The 17467-nt window shown below is 36.5% G+C and overlaps 2 protein-coding genes across 2 annotated transcripts; one reads left to right on the top strand and one right to left on the bottom strand.

The window, feature by feature from the left end:
• Window positions 1-445: 445 nt before the first annotated feature.
• LOC116138599 (aspartic proteinase CDR1-like) lies at window positions 446-1858 on the bottom strand. The gene has a single exon (XM_031424311.1). It carries the CDS (start codon window positions 1856-1858, stop codon window positions 446-448), a length of 1413 nt encoding a protein of 470 aa, XP_031280171.1.
• Window positions 1859-4607: 2749 nt separating this feature from the next.
• On the top strand, window positions 4608-17222 carry LOC116138598. Its single transcript, XM_031424310.1, is given in 8 exon segments — window positions 4608-4895; window positions 4980-6557; window positions 6660-7012; window positions 7014-7529; window positions 7665-8088; window positions 15739-15821; window positions 16435-17066; window positions 17134-17222. Coding segments are annotated over 8 exon segments (3963 nt in total).
• The last annotated feature ends 245 nt before the right edge of the window (window positions 17223-17467 follow it).

Here is a 17467-nt window from a genome sequence, read left to right as displayed (position 1 = left end):
ACTACATTCTAAATGTCCATGTGATTCATCGTGAATGGTCATATTCGATAAATAGTCTATAACCATTTATCCATACTAATGCCCTAGTGACATAACTCTTATAATCACCTACACTAATGCCATCACATGATATTCAATTGAGACATTTAGCATGTCTACTATGCAATGTTATTGCCCAATTAACATTATTTACGTAGGGAATGCTTCGATGATTTGATATTCTAAAGATATGTATCATCCGGACATTTCACATGTATTATAAATAATATAAATGAAGTAGTACACATACATCTGAAATCATAACTTTTTCTTCCATTCTTAAAATAATATTTATAAGATATAATGCTTTAAAACCGACAACACGATTGTTTCTTAGGAGATATACTAACATATTCCGATAATAAAGTACCACTGTAGAAAGGCAACATCAACTATCATCGCCACTCTAAAAGTGATCAGAAGCACATTCTTCCTCGTAAAACTGAATTGCATTTATTACTGTGTTATGAATAATGCGCATATTTTGCATATGATAAGCTCCTAGAATAGAAGCGAATGGACTGGGCATTAATGCTACACAGAAAAATCCTTCATTAAATTCCATGTGCACAAACCTGCTATGTACTACGTAGTCTGCTCCTTGGAAATGATAGGTCAATGGTAGATAATCTGTAAAACCTTCTCTGAGGACATAACAAATACTGAACTTTATATTGCTAGTGGGATGTAGTACTACTCTCACAAGATTATAAGAATCGTAGTGTAGACTAAATGCTGTTGTCACCAATTCAAAAACATTGAGCCCACTCGTGGAACTTGTGGTGAGTGTGGTAAATGGATTTCCTGAATCTACGAAAAAACCGGGACCGAGTGTAGCGTCGAAGGAACCTGGTGGTAAATATAAGCGATACCTTCCAACACTTATATCTATAAGATCAAGATAATAAAAATTTCTGCCTACAAAACTTATAAAGGGCGTTGTTGGAATGTTTCCTTCAGGTAATTGAACATCATCCCCAAACCTGAGTATATGAGGATGAACATCGAATGGATAATTTTGATCATAAGGAACAATACAATAAGAGAAAACACCACCAATTGTTTCATGCAATTGGCTCACTAGTGAGGTAGGATCTAAGTCTAATCCCAAGATCCCAGAAATCCTATTAGATGGTTGATTACCGAAGTAGAAATTTACGTTGTCATTCGAGCAGCCGAAGAGAACAGTAAATTCTTCGTCACCATAGTTTCTATTTATAAAATGAAATGATTCCGAGGAGAGATAACCTTTTGTTGGCCCAGAAGAAGTTGGACCAGCACCATATGTTTGACTGTAGACGCAATCGCCATTAACACATCGGAAAACGCTGGATGGTTCATTGTAGTTACAAAGAGGGTGATCACAATTAACTCTATGGTAAGAAGAGGAAGCTTGTGAATTGTATCTGGGATAACTTTGTTGGAAACAATTTATGCAAGGTTCACATTGTGTCCAACTTAAGCTACTACCGGTGTCCACCATTATATACACAGGATGCACTGGGTTTCCAATCATCATATACGCAATATAGAATATAAATTGACGGTCTAGAGCAGTCATAAGCTTGTCATCACTGAATGTTGCATTTTGAGTAAAACGTAAGTTCGTTAGTTTAGCTTTGGCCAGGGTGATATTAACCCTTCTTTCAACTCTTTCGTGGTGAGTAAGGTTAGGTTGATATAAAGGGGACTCACTAGAGTCTATTGGGATGAGCTTAATGCTGAATCCTGAAGATTTTGAAGCTCCAAAACTAAATCTAGAAAATATAACTAGACTAAGAAATACTAAAGCTATTCGTAAGTACTGAGTTGCTTCCATTCTGGATGTTTAAGGAATTAATAGTCCTACCCAAGTATTTATAGTATTGATCACAACAACCTTGTAACTAACTTAAATTAAAAAAGAAAAATCCTTCTAATTAATTCCATCTAATTAGTATAAAACAGAAATTAACTAACAAATGATATAGAATAAGCTAATATTAGAATTTTGCTAAAAAAGAAAATAAGAGTTAATAATTGATGCTAAACATTGATACAACCCATGTTAACAAATGATGTCTAAAAATGTTACGATGCTAACAATGTCTACTTTAAAGATAAAGGGCATGAAACTCTAATCAAATTGATTAAATTTAACAGCTTGAAATCAAGTGATACATAAAATAACTAATTATAACTATTCATTGACAACTGTTGGATTGAAATAAATTAATCACCGTGTGTGTGTGTGTGTGTATATATATATATATACACACACACACACGGTGATTAATTTATTTCAATCCAACAGTTGTCAATGAATAGTTATAAGTAGTTATTTTATGTATCATTGTATCACTTAATTTTAAGCTGTTAAATTGATATTGATGAATGATTATTAATAAATATTCAAATTAATTTAAAAATTGAAATTCCTATAATCCAACCCCTCTATATATAGATATATAAATTCTCGTTGGGGAAGCATTTAACACATTTCATTTTCTTACATTTTGGTAACCATTAAGATTAAGAGTTTTATTTGATACATTTTATTCATCTATTTAATTTGAGGATTCTAATTATATTTTTATAGTGTTTTGGCTAAATAAGATCAGAAGAAGTGAGAAGACCGTTAGAGGATTTTAATACTACCTTGGGTTAAGTTTAAAGTTTTGAATGGAAAATCCCTAAATATTTTTAGAAAATATACTTTCTTTTCCAAGCATGTTTGATTTAAAGCATAATCATTCCATTGAAATTTTATTAAAGACCTTGCTGAGCCAAATTTTATTTTACTAGCTCGAACACCTTCCAATATCAATGAATCTTTATTTTTTTCACATTGATATGATTTAAAAATTTAGTATTTTATTCGAATAAACGTCAATAAATTAAAGTGAGTAAGATTAATTCTATTAATAGCCACTAAAGGTTAATAATAATATTAATGAAGTCAGTTTGTGAAATTTTAATTGACTTGGGAATAACGTTGTTATAGAAATGTTAGAAGTTTTAGACTTAAAAGATTATTTTCCCATAATCAATATATTTTTAAGAATGATGAAGCCAATATATTTTCCCTTGGACCACGTTAAAGCCAGCAAGCACTTAAGATTGTTAAAAATTCAAGCACTTTCTAACTTGATTTTGCCTTGGGATAATTGAAGAATTACGAAAAAAATAAAGAAAATTGAAAAGAATTTTGAGAGAAAAAAATCTAGAGCCACGTTAACAGGTCTGAGCGGGATTACAAATACTGTAGGGTAAAACATATAATTTTACAGAATTACAAGAAAGTCCAACATCTTCTGAAACTTAATACATTGGTCCTTTGCAATTACAATAAATTCCAATAGCTTCTGAAACTTAACACATTGATCATCCATCAAATTATGTGCACTGATTTTCTAGAAGATTCATCAACTGCACACACCTCCAATTGTTATTAAATTTTCTTTAAAAAAAAAAAAAAATCACTGCCTATTTCCACAAAATAGTTAAGCAGGGAAAAATAATGTAACTTTCAACTTGTCTCCTAACATCTTAAACATGTTTCCAGGCAGTGCTTTGGTCAAACCATCTACTATTTTATATTCAGTAGCTCCATACTCAACACTCAACTTTTTTTCTACAACCATCCCTGACATAGTGCACATCAATATCAATATGCTTAGTCCTAGCATGAAAAACAAGATTTGAGGAGAATGCTTTTGCACTCATATTGTCACACCACAAAACATAAGTATTATTAACTTCAATCCCAAGTTCTTTAAACAAATGTTGAATCCACACAATCTCTGTTGCAACTTGACAGTGAGATTTGTATTTTGCTTCTCTGGAAGATAAAGACACCAATTTTTGCTTACTTGAACTCCATTGAACTAGATTCCCACCAAGAAAACACTGTAGCCACTAGTAGATTTCCTATCAATTATATCACTAGCCCAATCTGCATTAGCATGACCTTCAATGATAAAATGCTAACTTCTTTTGGACAGAAGACCATGTTGTAAGGTGCCCTTAACATACTTTAAAAATCTTTTGCAAGCAATCCAATTAGCTATAGTAGGAGCTTGAAGAAATTGACATTGCAAAAGCCAAAACAGGCCTGGATAAAGTGAGATATTGCAAACGACCAATAATGCTTCTGTATAATGTTGGTTGATGAAAATCTCAATGTACTCTTCTCCAAGTTTAGTACCAATTGCCATAGGTGTAGTGCAAGGTTTAGACTCTGCCATTTCGACCTTTCGTAGCAACTCTTGTGCATATTTATTTATTCAAGTCTTTTATTTGGATAATGGAAGTGAAGAAAATGTAGTTATTGAAGATGGAAAGGAAAATTCACTCATCAAACTTCCTAAGTTGAAAGTACTAAGACTATATGGACTTGCAATCATCATTAGTTTCTGCCCAGAAAATTTCTACATTCCCATTCCCAATCCATTAGTAAGCTAGAGACCCAGATTGGTCAAATAGCCGAAGCAGTCAATAGGAGGGAACAAGGCCAATTGCCTATTCAAGTCATATGTAACCCTAGTGATTCTTCTCAGCAGAGAGGGTTTTCCGAACAAGCTAAGGCTATGACGACTCTTCGGAGCGGCCGAGAGCTAATTAGGCCTGAGAGGGAAGTAAAAGTCCAGGGTAGAGAAAAGGAAAGTCTAGGTAGGGACCAAGCCAAAGAGAGTGAGCGCGAGTCTCTTGTAGAGTCAAGTGTTCAGAGATCGGGTAAGGAGAAAGTTGGGGAGAATGAACCATCCCCTGCATCGTACATACCGAAAGCACCCTTTCCTCAATGCTTAGAGCCCCCAAATGTCCCCACTACTAGGAAAAACGCTAGGATGGATGAAATGATTGAGTTGTTTAAGCAAGTGCAGATTAACATTCCACTCTTAGATGCCATTAAGCAAGTACCTGCTTATGCCAAATTCCTCAAAGACTTGTGCACGCAAAAGAGGAAAATGAAATCTCACACACCTAAGACTGTACATTTACCGAAAAATGTAAGTGTGGTTGTCTCAAACCGCATTCCCCCTAAGTTAAAGGATCCTGGAGCTCCTATTATTTCTTGTGTGATAGGTAATGTCACGATTGATAGAGCACTCTTAGACTTAGGGGCGAGCGTGAACTTATTACCCACTTCCGTGTATGAACAGTTTAACTTAGGTGAGCTCAAGTCGACTGAAGTCATACTACAGTTAGCTGACCGATCGGTCAAAATGCCTAGGGGCTTAATTGAGGACGTGTTAGTTAAGGTTGAGGAACTATATTTTCCGGTGGATTTTCTTGTCTTAGACATGGAGTATACGAGCAGTGGAAGTATGCCACCGATTATTTTAGGGAGACCTTTTCTAGCAACGGCAAATGCTTGCATTAACTGTAGATCTGGAGAGATGGAAGTGTCTTTTGGGAATAGGAAATTGAGACTTAATGTGTTTAATGCTGGGTTAGGACCAATGCGTGAGGACGATAACGAGTGTTTCATGGTTGATGCTATTGACAGTCTAGTGGAGGCTCACGCCCCACAGATGTTATGTGATGATGCAATTTACACTCTTATGAATCCATTTGTTGAGGAGATATCTAGCTTGAGTGTCGTGTCTGAGATTCAGGAGGTTAGTGCGTATATAGCTAGGTCGCCCACTCTAGAGCGTCGACCTTGGAACATCAAGTATGAAACCTTACCACCTTTGTCTAAGACGACACAACCGAGGTCCATTGAGTCTCCACCAGTCTTAGAGTTGAAAGCCTTGCCTGATACTCTAAAGTATGTTTTCCTAGGACCCAACAAGACCTTACCCGTGATCATTGCCGCCAACTTAGATAGTGAGCAAGAGGAGAGATTAGTGGCGGTCTTGATAGCACATAAGGAAGCAATCGGTTGGTCGGTAGCCGATTTGCGAGGGATTAGCCCTTCTTTGTGCATGCATCGCATATTTTGTGAGGAGAATGCTAAACCGGTGCATGAAGCTCAAAGAAGGTTAAACCCGAACATGAAGGAGGTAGTGAAGAAAGAGGTGATCAAATGGCTTGATGCGGGTATCATTTACCCTATATCCGACAGCCAATGGGTGAGTCCAACCCATGTTGTACCTAAGAAGAGTGGCCTCACTGTTGTTGAAAATGAAAAAGGTGAGCGAATTCCTACCCGTACTCCCACAGGATGGAGAGTTTGCATTGACTATAGGAAGCTCAACCTAGCCACTAGGAAAGATCATTTCCCGCTCCCATTTATTGACCAAATCCTAGAAAAACTCGCAGGGCAAGCTTTCTATTGTTTTCTGGATGGCTATTCCGGATATAACCAAGTACCAGTTGCCCCCGAAGACCAGGAAAAGACCACGTTTACATGTCCTTTTGGCACGTTTGCCTTTCGTCGCATGCCCTTCGGGTTGTGCAATGCACCGGCAACGTTTCAAAGGTGCATGTTATCGATATTTTCTGACATGGTGGGTCAATTCCTTGAAGTCTTCATGGATGATTTTTCTGTGTTTGGTACATCTTTTGATGATTGTCTCGAAAAACTTGAGTTGGTGTTAAAACGTTGCAAAGAGACAAATCTTGTTCTTAGTTGGGAAAAGAGCCATTTCATGGTTCAAGAGGGAATTGTCTTAGGTCATGTAGTTTCCAAGGAGGGGATATCAGTGGATAAGGCAAAGGTAGAGTTGATTTCTCAACTACCACCGCCTTCGTCTGTCAAACAAATTAGATCTTTCTTAGGCTATGTAGGATTTTATAGGCGTTTCATCCAGAATTTTAGCAAGATCTCCAAGCCTTTGTGTGATTTGCTTGCTAAAGATGTGCCATTTGTTTTTGATGACTCTTGTATGATTGCCTTTACCATTTTGAAGGAAGCGTTGACCACAGCACCCATCATGCAACCTCCTGATTGGAGCCTACCTTTTGAAGTGATGTGTGACGTGTCGAACTATGCCATTAGTGTAGTCCTTGGCCAACGGGGGAATAAAAAGCCCATTGTGATCTACTATGTCTGATGCTCAATGTAATTACACCACTACGGAGAAAGAGTTGCTTGCAGTAGTGTTTTCCCTTGATAAGTTCCAGTCTTATCTTCTTGGGTCTAGGATAGTTGTCTTTACAGACCACGTTGCAGTTAGGTATTTGTTAGCCAAGAAAGACATTAAGCCTAGACTAATTCGATGGATTTTGCTGTTGCAAGAGATTGATATAGAAATCAAAGATAAAAAGGGTAGTGATAATGTGGTCGTCGACCACTTGTCTAGACTCTTTACAGAGTATGTCCCTGGTCAATATTTGAATGAATCTTTCCCAGATGAGCAACTGTTTGCGATATCCCAATGCAATGCACCTTAGTATGCCCATATAGTCAATTACTTGGCCGTAGGACAATTACCATTAGGGTGGACCAAAACTCAAAAAGATAATTTCTTTGCAACCATCAAGCATTATTTTTGGGAAGACCCAGACCTTTTCAGGGTGTGTACAGACCAGATAGTTAGGAGATGTGTTCCCGACCATGAGTTTAGTAGTATACTTGCATTTTGTCATTCTTATGCTTATGGTGGTCATTATAGTGGCAAGAGGACCGCTTTAAAGGTCCTCCAGTGTGGTTTCTATTGGCCCTCTCTTTTTCGTGATGCATTCTTTTATTGTCGTGCTTGTACTTCATGTCAAAAAGTAGGGCATATTGGTAGACGAGATATGATGCCCTTGAATCCTATTTTGATTGCAGAAGTGTTTGATGTGTGGGGTATTGATTTCATGGGTCCATTTCCTTCATCTTTTGGCTTTGAATATATCTTGCTTGCAGTAGATTATGTGTCTAAATGGGTAGAAGCCCTTGCCACTAGCACCAATGATCATAAGGTGGTCATCAACTTTGTTCAATCGTACATCTTTAGCCATTTCGGTCATCCGCGCGCCATCATCAGTGATGATGGCTCACATTTCACCAATAGGCACTTTGGCTCACTATTGAAAAAGTACTCAATCACCTATCGAGTTGTCACACCTTATCACCCTCAAACTAGTGGACAAGTGGAACACGCTAATAGAGAAATTAAGACTATCTTAGAGAAAATGGTACGGCCCGATCGTAAGGATTGATCAATGCATCTGAATGATGCACTTTGGGCCTATCGAATCGCATATCATACCCCTATTGGTATGTCCCCTTATCGGTTAGTTTTTGGGAAAGCATGCCATTTATCTGTAGAACTTGAACATAGAGCATATTGGGCCACAAAGAAATTCAATTTTGATATGACCACGGCCGATGACCATAGGAAACTCCAACTTTCGGAGTTAGATGAGCTAAGACACGAAGCTTATGAGAACTCTTGCATCTCTAAAGAGAAAACTAAAGCTTTTCACGATAAACACATTGTTAGGAAGTCATTCTCTCCTAATCAAAAAGTGTGGCTCTTTAACTTTAAGCTTCGCCTCTTTCCGGGGAAGCTTCGGTCACGATGGGATGACCCTTTTATTGTTCTTAATGTTTTCCCTCACAGAGCTGTTGAAATCCAAAACCCAAAAAGGGGACAAGTTTTTAAGGTGAATGGCCAAAGACTTAAACCTTATGTCGATAGCATTAATGATGGAGAGGTGATTGAGGAGTGTTCTTTATTATAACCACATTAGCCATGTCAATGCACTGAGTCTAGCTGAAGACTTAAAACTTAGTGCTAGTGGGAGGCAACCCACCTTTTTAAATATGTTTTTATCGCTTTTATGTTTTTGTTGTTTTTGTCTTTGTAGGAATTGTCATGTTTGGAAACTCATTAACTAGTCCAAGGCAATGCTTACACATGCCCCATAAAGTCCGTTGGTGACAACCCCACCATTGTTCCTCAAGTTGTATCTCTCCACCTTATATGCTGTTATTGTTAGATTTCTTGTTTCTCATATATGTTGTATTATTTTTATGTTATTGATCATATTGCCATTTGAGATCATTTGATGCTAAGTTGGGGAGGATGTTTGTAGTTGTGGGTCATTGAGGATAATGACATTTTAAGTTGGGGAGTGTTGATTGATTTTTATTTTGTGGAGTATGTTGTTGATCATATTTTTGTGAAGTGTTGTTCATGATGTTTTTTTGTAGAGATTGTGATATTTTTGTGAAGTATTGTTGATGATGCTTTTGTGGAGATTGTGCTTAAATTTTTGTGGCATGATGATGTTTTTGTGAAAATATGTTGAATCTTATTCTTGTAAGTTCAAAAGTGGTTAAAGTGAACTAAAGTGAGTTATTTTTAAAAATTTTCATGAATTCATGCATAATCATCATTTTAGAAGCAATTGAGATGCTAGTTGAAAGGTTTTGTGAGGTTTTTGAAAAAAATTTGTGCAACATGGTTTTAAACATTGAACTATTGGCTTTGTTTTGTGCTAGGTTTGTCCATAATTGTGGTTAGACACTGCTTTGTGTAAATGTCATGTTTTAGTATTTATGCAAGTCTTCCACATACTTTACATGCCCATGGAGCAAAGTTTCATTTATTATCTTGCGTGTGTTAAAAGTGCTTAAATGTTGCTTGATGATTTGGTTTTGATTTGTAGCTTAGTTGACTCGAGTGAGTACGCCCGAGGGGTGTTTTACACCTAATCCCCTAAAGCTATCTAGCTTGGGAGCGGTTGGTCTAAAGCTCGTTACATGGGTCCTCTAGAAAGCTTAAGAAGTCATTACATAGATCATGAGTTAAAAAAAAAAAAATAAAAATAAAAAATAAAGTCTTGACTTGTAGCCTAGTTGGTTCGGGTGAGTAAGTTCGAGGAGTATTCTACACTTAGTGCCCTATAACCATCTGGTTTGGGAGTCATTGACCTAAAGCCCGTTACATGGACCTTCTAGAAAGCTTAAGAAGTTAAGATAAGAAAAAAAAAGTGATGAATGAAAAAGAAATTATATGTCAAAATCTTGTGTGGAAAATGAGCAGTATGTTGCATGTACATAAGTTGGGGAGTTTCGCATGACATTTTAACATTGTGATATGAATATGAAATGTGTGTTTGAGAAGCTTGAATGGAGATAGGCAAATCTTGATAGAAACTTTAGTTCTTTATTTAGGATTGTGTTATTTACTTGTTATGTTCAAATTCTTCACTTTACCTTTTGATGAATGTCTTGGTTGTTGATGAATATGGTTGTGTATGGTTTTGTGAGAATGTTGAAAGAGTTTTTTTAACTTTACTCGAGGACGAGCAAAGAGTAAGTTGGGGAGTGTGTTAGAGTCATGAAAGTGACTCTATTTTGGTGATAAAAATACCCCATGTGTGATTAAATTGAAGTATATTGAGACAATTAAACAATTTATGAATTTATTCACGAAAATCGCTTCCTAATATTTTTCTTATGAATTTAACGTGTTTGGAATGATTTTAGAAAGTATATGAGTTGATATTAGGTTGTGGCTTATGGATTAAGGGTGATTTTGTCTCATTTATGCTGTTTAGGGGGTAAAATGTCATATTTTAAGGGGCTGATTTTGTCACTTTTCAATTGTGTAGGGACCAAAGTGATATTTTATAATTTGTTCTATAAAAGAAAACAAAAGTTCGCGCGAAAAGGGAGGCGCTGTTCATCCATCTTTTCCGGCGATGCTTCATCTTCCATTCTGGAGACCTCCGGCAACTCTTTGGCTTCCTCGTGCACAGATCGTCGTCATCCCCATCGTCCCGAACCACCACCGCAAATCACGGAATGCAACCGCGACGCTTCGTCTTCCACCACCGTGACGTTTCATCTTCCAGAGCAATTTTGGCCATTTTTCAGCGACTTTTCAGCTCCCCAAGAGTCGATCTTCCTTCCCCACGGCCAGATCTACACTTCCCTAGCTTCAGCCGCCGTAAAAAACACCGAAATCCACCAAATAGCTGTCGCGTCTCTTCATCTTCTAGCCCAGATCTTGCTCATTTCTGGCGACTTCTCACCACCCTAGGACCTGATCTGAACTCCCCATCACCAGAGCTTTCTATCACTACCTTCGGATCCCATTTCCGCCACCGTTTTTCGAAAGACCCGCCGAAAAATTAACGTTTTCCGGCGAGTGTGGCTGTTCGTATTCTGAGCTGTCCATTGGTCTTTTTCGCCCCTTCTTCGTATCATATCGCTGTCGGTTACCTCCTCTCCGCCATGATCAGCTCCATTTCCACTGTTTCAGTCTCCGTCGTCACCACCATGAGCGGCTAATCTCCCGGTTGTCTGTTACGGCATAGGCGAGATCGAGATTGACTCCACGACTCTCCTCATCAACTCTCGACTAGTTGGATGAGCCCGATTGTAGGAGATTTGGTAGTATTGTGTTTTGAATTATATTTGTTTTCATTTCATGTTTGATTTTGATACTTTAATATGATTTGAGCATAATTTGTGATGAATATTGTTGTCCATTGTGATTTAATGTTTTCATAGAACTTGCTGAATGATAAACGTTGGTTTGAAATAATTGAATGACGAATATTACTTTTCATTACTTCGCATCGATTGTAATTGAGTTGTGTTCGGATTTAATTTCATTTCTACTGTTGTTGCGTTTATTGTGAAGTTGGTTGATTGGAAGATACAAGTTGATAGGTTGTACTTATTAACATTGTACCAACTAGTGGTATTGTCGTGTAGCATTTATCGGCATTCAATGATAGTCTTTAACCAATCGAACTTGAGTGATCGGGTGAGACAGGATAGATTATACCTAGAGTGTCGAGAAGCTATTTCATTGATTTACCTTGCCTTGTAGGTTTAAGGGATCGTAGAGGGTGGAGGAGAATTGTGTGAGTCAGTCTCGTGTCGAACCAAAACCGTAACGACAACATTTTTATTATAAAGTCTTTATTAGTTTTAATTTCACTTTTTCATTATTTGCATTTAGTTTCATTAATCAATTGCCAATTTCATTTCCGCTACTCAAAATACATTAGGTCGTTAGTCTTGCTCTCTGTGGATTCGACCCTGCTTACCGCTAACTACGGTATTTAGGTTTAATTTTGTGACTGTGACGACTGGTCCAATAGTGTCCCAGGTCGAGAGAGAGTACTTCAGCCAAGTAAAGGTGTACTAAGCCGAAAGAGGGTGCAAGGTGTATCCTATGTGCTCACTTGGTTAATCGAGTCGAGTGGGAACTTGATATACCCCGTACAGTTTATATACCTCGGTTGGAGATTTCCTTTTTGTATATTGACATTTGTCTGGGAACTTGTTATTAAACTATATCAACTCAACGGATCTCGTCTTGGCTATCACCTGTCTTCACACATAAATAAACCATGGCTAGATTGGCTTTTTACACATAACATGACTAGTCTCATGTTTATACATCATATGAATCACATACATCTATGCGGAATTCAACCTTGACATCTCAGGTCTAAGGATCAATGATACACTAATACGATCCTACGATTTATCATTAACTACATTCTAAATGTCCATGTGATTCATCGTAAATTGTCATATTCGATAAAAATCTCCTAATTGTTTATCTATGCTAATGCCTTAGTGACATAACTCTTATAATCACCCACATAATACGATCACATGATATTCAATAGAGACATTGAACATGTCTACTATGCAATGTTATTGCCCAATTAACATTACTTACATAGGAAATGCTTCGATAATTTGATCTTCTAAATATCTGTATCATCTAGAAATTTCACATGCATTATAAATAATATAAATGAAGCAGCAAACATAAAATAATATTTATAAGATATAATGTTTGAAACCAACAATACGATTGATTCTTAGGAGATACACTAACATATTCCTATATATAGAGTATCACTATATAAAGGTAACAGCAACCATCATCACGACTCTAAAAGTGATCAAAAGCACATTCTTCTTGGTAAAACTGAATTGCATTGATTACTCTGTTATGAATAATGTGCATATTTTGCATATGATAGGCTCCTAGAATAGAAGCGAATGGATCGGGCATTAATGCTACACAGAAAAATTCTCCATTATATTGAATGCACAAACCTGCTATGTACTACACAGTTTGCCCCTCGGAAATGATAGGTCAATGGTAGAAAATCTCTAAAATCTTGTCTGTGCATATAACAAAGTTTTAACGGTATACTTCTTATGCGAGGCACTCTCACGAGATTATAAGAATCATAGTATAGACTAAATGCTGTTGTCACCAGTTCAAAAATATTGAGCCCCTGCATGGCACTTGTGGTGAGTGTGGTAAATGGATTTCCTGAATCTATGATGAAACCGTGACCAAGTGTAGCGTCGAAGGAACCTGGTGGTAAATATAAGCGATAATTTCCAACACTTATATCTATAAGATCAAGATAATAAACACTACTTCTGCCTACAAAACTTACAAAGGGCATTGTTGGAATGTTTCCTTCAGGTAATTGAACATCATCCCCAAACCTGAGTATATGAGGATGAACATCGAATGGATAATTTTGATCATAAGGAACAATACAATAAGAGAAAACACCACCAATGGTTTCATGCAATTGGCTCGCTAGTGAGGTAGGATCTAAGTCTAATCCCAAGATCCCGGAAATCCTATTGGATGGTTGATTACCGAAGTAGAAATTTACGTTGTCATTCGAGCAGCCGAAGAGAACAATAAATTCTTCAACTTCAAAGTTTCTATTTATAAAATGAAATGATTCTAAGGAGAGATAACCTTTTGTTGGCCCAGAAGGACTTGGAGCATCACCATATGTTTGACTATAGACGCAATCGCCATTAACACATCGAAAAGCGCTGGATGGTTCATTGTAGTTACAAAGAGGGTGATCACAATTAACTCTATGGTAAGAAGAGGAAGCTTGTGAATTGTATATGGCATAATTTTTTTGGAAACAATTTATGCAAGGTTCACATTGTCTCCAACTTAAGCCACTACCAGTGTCCACCACTAAATACACAGAATGCACTGGGTGTCCAATCATCATATACGCAGTATAGAATATATATTGACGGTCTAGAGCAGCCAAAAGCTTGTCATCACCGAATGTTGCATTTTGAGTAAAACGCAATTTCGTTATTTAGCTTTGGCCAGGGTGATATTAACCCTATTTTTGACACTTTCGTGGTGAGCAACGTTAGGTTGATATAAAGGGGACTCACGAGAGTCTATTGGGATGAGCTTAATGCTGACTCCTTTTGATTTTGAAGCTCCAAAACTAAGTGTAGAAAATATAATTAGACTAAGAAGTATTAAGTCGCTTCCATTTCGGATGCTCCAGGAATTAATAGTCCCACCCAAGGACTTATAGTATTGGTCACAACAACCTTATAACTAACTTGAAAAAAAGAAAAAAAATATTTCTAATTAATTCCATCTAATTAGTATAAAACAGAAATTAACTAATAATTGATATAGAATAAGATAATATTAGAATTTTGCTAAAAAGGAAAAAAAGAGTTAATAATTGATGTTAAACATTGATACAACCCATGTTAACAAATGATGTCTAAAAATGTTACGATGCTAACAATGTCTACTTTAAAGACAAAGGGCATGAAGCTTTAATCAAATTGATTAAATTTAATAGCTTAAAATCAAGTGATAAAGTGATACATAAAATAACTACTTATAACAATTCATTTACAACTGTTAGATTGAAATAAATAATATAGGATATCCTAACTCGGCCAAATTGATTGAGCCGAGTGGAGAAAGTTTGTGGGGAGGTATCCTGACTCGACCAACTTGAGGGAGCCAGTGGGGTCTTACGAAACTTGTGGAAGTGTAACTATGTTGTTTGGGCATAGCCCAGTGAGTATTTCACCTCAACTGAAGACGTAGGCCGAGCCAAGAAAGAATGGACGGTGGGGATGAGTATGAGCGCGCCAGGACTTACATCTTGATGCCTGATGGAGAGTCTTGAAGGCACTGTACGAAGCAGTTTGGACCCTGTTGAAGAATACGCAGTGATAGCGATTGCACATGAGTGACCTCTATTATTGATAGCGATATGCTTTTACTTCTAAATCATGGTTATCATGGTCATTCAGTTTAACTCTCCATTAGATTCATCTCCTGTCGTAAGCGCTAAGAGGGCATAGAAGGAAACACCATCCTTTCTTGGGTAAGTCATGACTAATATGATTCTCCATCAAAGTTGCTAGAAAACAAGTCATCATCTTTTGCCCAGCTTGTAGCAGAATACACTGTGAGATCAAATTCTAGTTTTGAGAAGTAAACCGGAATAAACTGGAAGTTGAAGGCCGAACCTTAATAAAACACATAGTTCTGCAGAGTTTCTTGATTATGATGAAAAAAAATCGTGTTAAATTTGATTATACTGTAATTACAAAAAAAAAAAAAAAAAAAAAAAAAAAAAAAAAAAAAAAAAAAAAAAAAAAAAAAAAAAAAAAAAAAAAAAAAAGTATTGTGAGATCTTGGAGATCAAGTTAGAATTTGTGAATATACTGTCAGGGATGTTTTATTACAGATTTTGATATTATAATCTACTTGAATATATAGCTGAGTATTTTACATTTTAGTTTCTGTTAAGTGTGTCAGATTGTATGGTGGCGGTGTTTATAGCTGTAGTTTCTGGTAGATGCAATATCAGTTTAGGCAGTCTTGACCTTGAACATAATGTTCCTATCAAAACAGCCGGTATTGGTTAAAGGTGAAAGACCGCTGAATTTTGAACTTCTGCGTTGAAAAGTCCATGACAAGAACCTGAACCATTTAACAATGAAGTTCTATATCTTTTTAAGTTTTTTCAAATCCTCTTTGTCAGATGAAACATAATGTTACTACCAAATCAGCCAGTATTAGAGGACTATTTGGAAAGCCAACAAAAGTGAAGCTCAAAACATATAGGTTAGAGATATGTAGCTTCCAGTGTTTCTGAAGCAAAAAAATGAATTTTTTAACCAACCTCGATTACTTCATTTTCAACAAAGAATAAATATCAAGTTTTTTTCTCAAGTGTTTGTTTTTCTCTTCATTTTTGTCTATAGTACCTATCACTTAGCACATAATATTAAATACTAACAGTGACATTATGACAACCAAGTTTGAATTCAATATTCTGGTAAATGGCTTCTATAATTAAGAAAAGAGAAAGAAACCGTATATTCTTATGAACAAAATATAATAGATATACAAATTGACGTTGTTTACAATCATTGATGTTATTTTGATTTCACAAGAAGAGATGGGTTGGTTCGTCTGGTCTTCTCAACTTTTCTGTCTACTGTTATTGCTAATTCATTCTCCGAGTTATGCAAATCTGTGCTCTCATGACCAAAGTTCTGCACTTCTCAAGTTTAAGCAACTCTTTTCGTTTGATGAAAATTCTTCCGATTGTGATGAAATGATGAAATATCCGAAAATGATGTTTTGGAAAAAAAAATAGTGATTGTTGCTCATGGGACGGGGTCACATGTTATACTGTAACAGGTAATGTGATTGGCCTCAACCTTAATTGTAGCTGGCTTTGGGGTGAAATCCCTTCCAAGAGTAGCCTCTTTCTTCTTGCTCACTTGCAGAGCTTTAACCTTGCTAACAATGACTTCAAAGGTTCTCTGATTCCTTCTGGCTTTAGTCGACTCCCAAGTTTGGTACTCCTTAACCTCTCTTACTCCTACTTTTCAGGTCAAATTCCATTGGAAATCTCTCACTTGTCTAAATTAGTTTCACTTGACCTCTCTCTCAATTATAAGCTGAGATTTGAAACACTTGTTTTGGAAGGGCTAGTTCAATATTTGACAGAGTTAAAAGAGCTTGTTCTTGATCAAGTAAATATGTCAAGCATAGCAGCAGTTTCCTTGACAAGTCTATCCTCTTCTTTGATATCTCTAAGTCTCAGTGGTTGCAAACTGCAAGGAAAGTTTCCGGAAAAACTCTTCCGCTTACCAAATCTAGAGACACTTGTTTTAGAGGATAACCCCTCTTTGAGAATTGTTTTTCCGAAGGTTAATTGGAGCAGTCCCCTCAAGGTTTTGATGGTTGATTCCACGATGTCAGAAGGAGAATTACCTGATTCAATTGGCGATTTGAAATCCTTGATGTTTCTGGGTCTTGCAAAATGCATTTTTATAGGACCAATTCCTGAAGTACTTGGTAAGCTTACCCAACTTACTATGTTTTGCTTCTCAAATAACAATTTCATTGGTCATTGATGATATAGGTGATGACCTGCTAGAAATGGGACAACTTCCTGTTGGATATTCAAACCAGTTTTTGGAGACAAAGTTTCAGCTTCTGTTTTTGTTATGATAGCAATGGTTATGGAGCAGATATCAGGCCACTCATGTGAAGACTTTATGTAATGTTTTGTTGAGACTTGACTTGGGTTTGTGCATATTTTTTGCTAAAAGTGTATTTGTAATATTTTATTTTTACTGCAGTAGGTAAAACAATGACTAAGTTTGTATATACATTGCTCTGTTCAATGAAAGAAATGCAAAAAGAAAAATCCCTAAAATCTTGCCGTCTCCTTCATTTTCAATCTCTCATTTTTA

This window comes from Pistacia vera, unplaced genomic scaffold (genome assembly GCF_008641045.1).
Source record: "Pistacia vera cultivar Batoury unplaced genomic scaffold, PisVer_v2 Contig342, whole genome shotgun sequence".
In the NCBI taxonomy this organism is placed as follows: Eukaryota; Viridiplantae; Streptophyta; class Magnoliopsida; order Sapindales; family Anacardiaceae; genus Pistacia; species Pistacia vera.
The sequence above is the reverse complement of the archived record's forward strand: the minus strand, read 5'-3'. Positions and strand labels throughout refer to the sequence as shown.

Excerpts from the sequence above, each read along its gene's own strand:
- LOC116138599 (XM_031424311.1), bottom strand. The coding sequence starts at position 1,858 with ATGGAAGCAACTCAGTACTTACGAATAGCTTTAGTATTTCTTAGTCTA.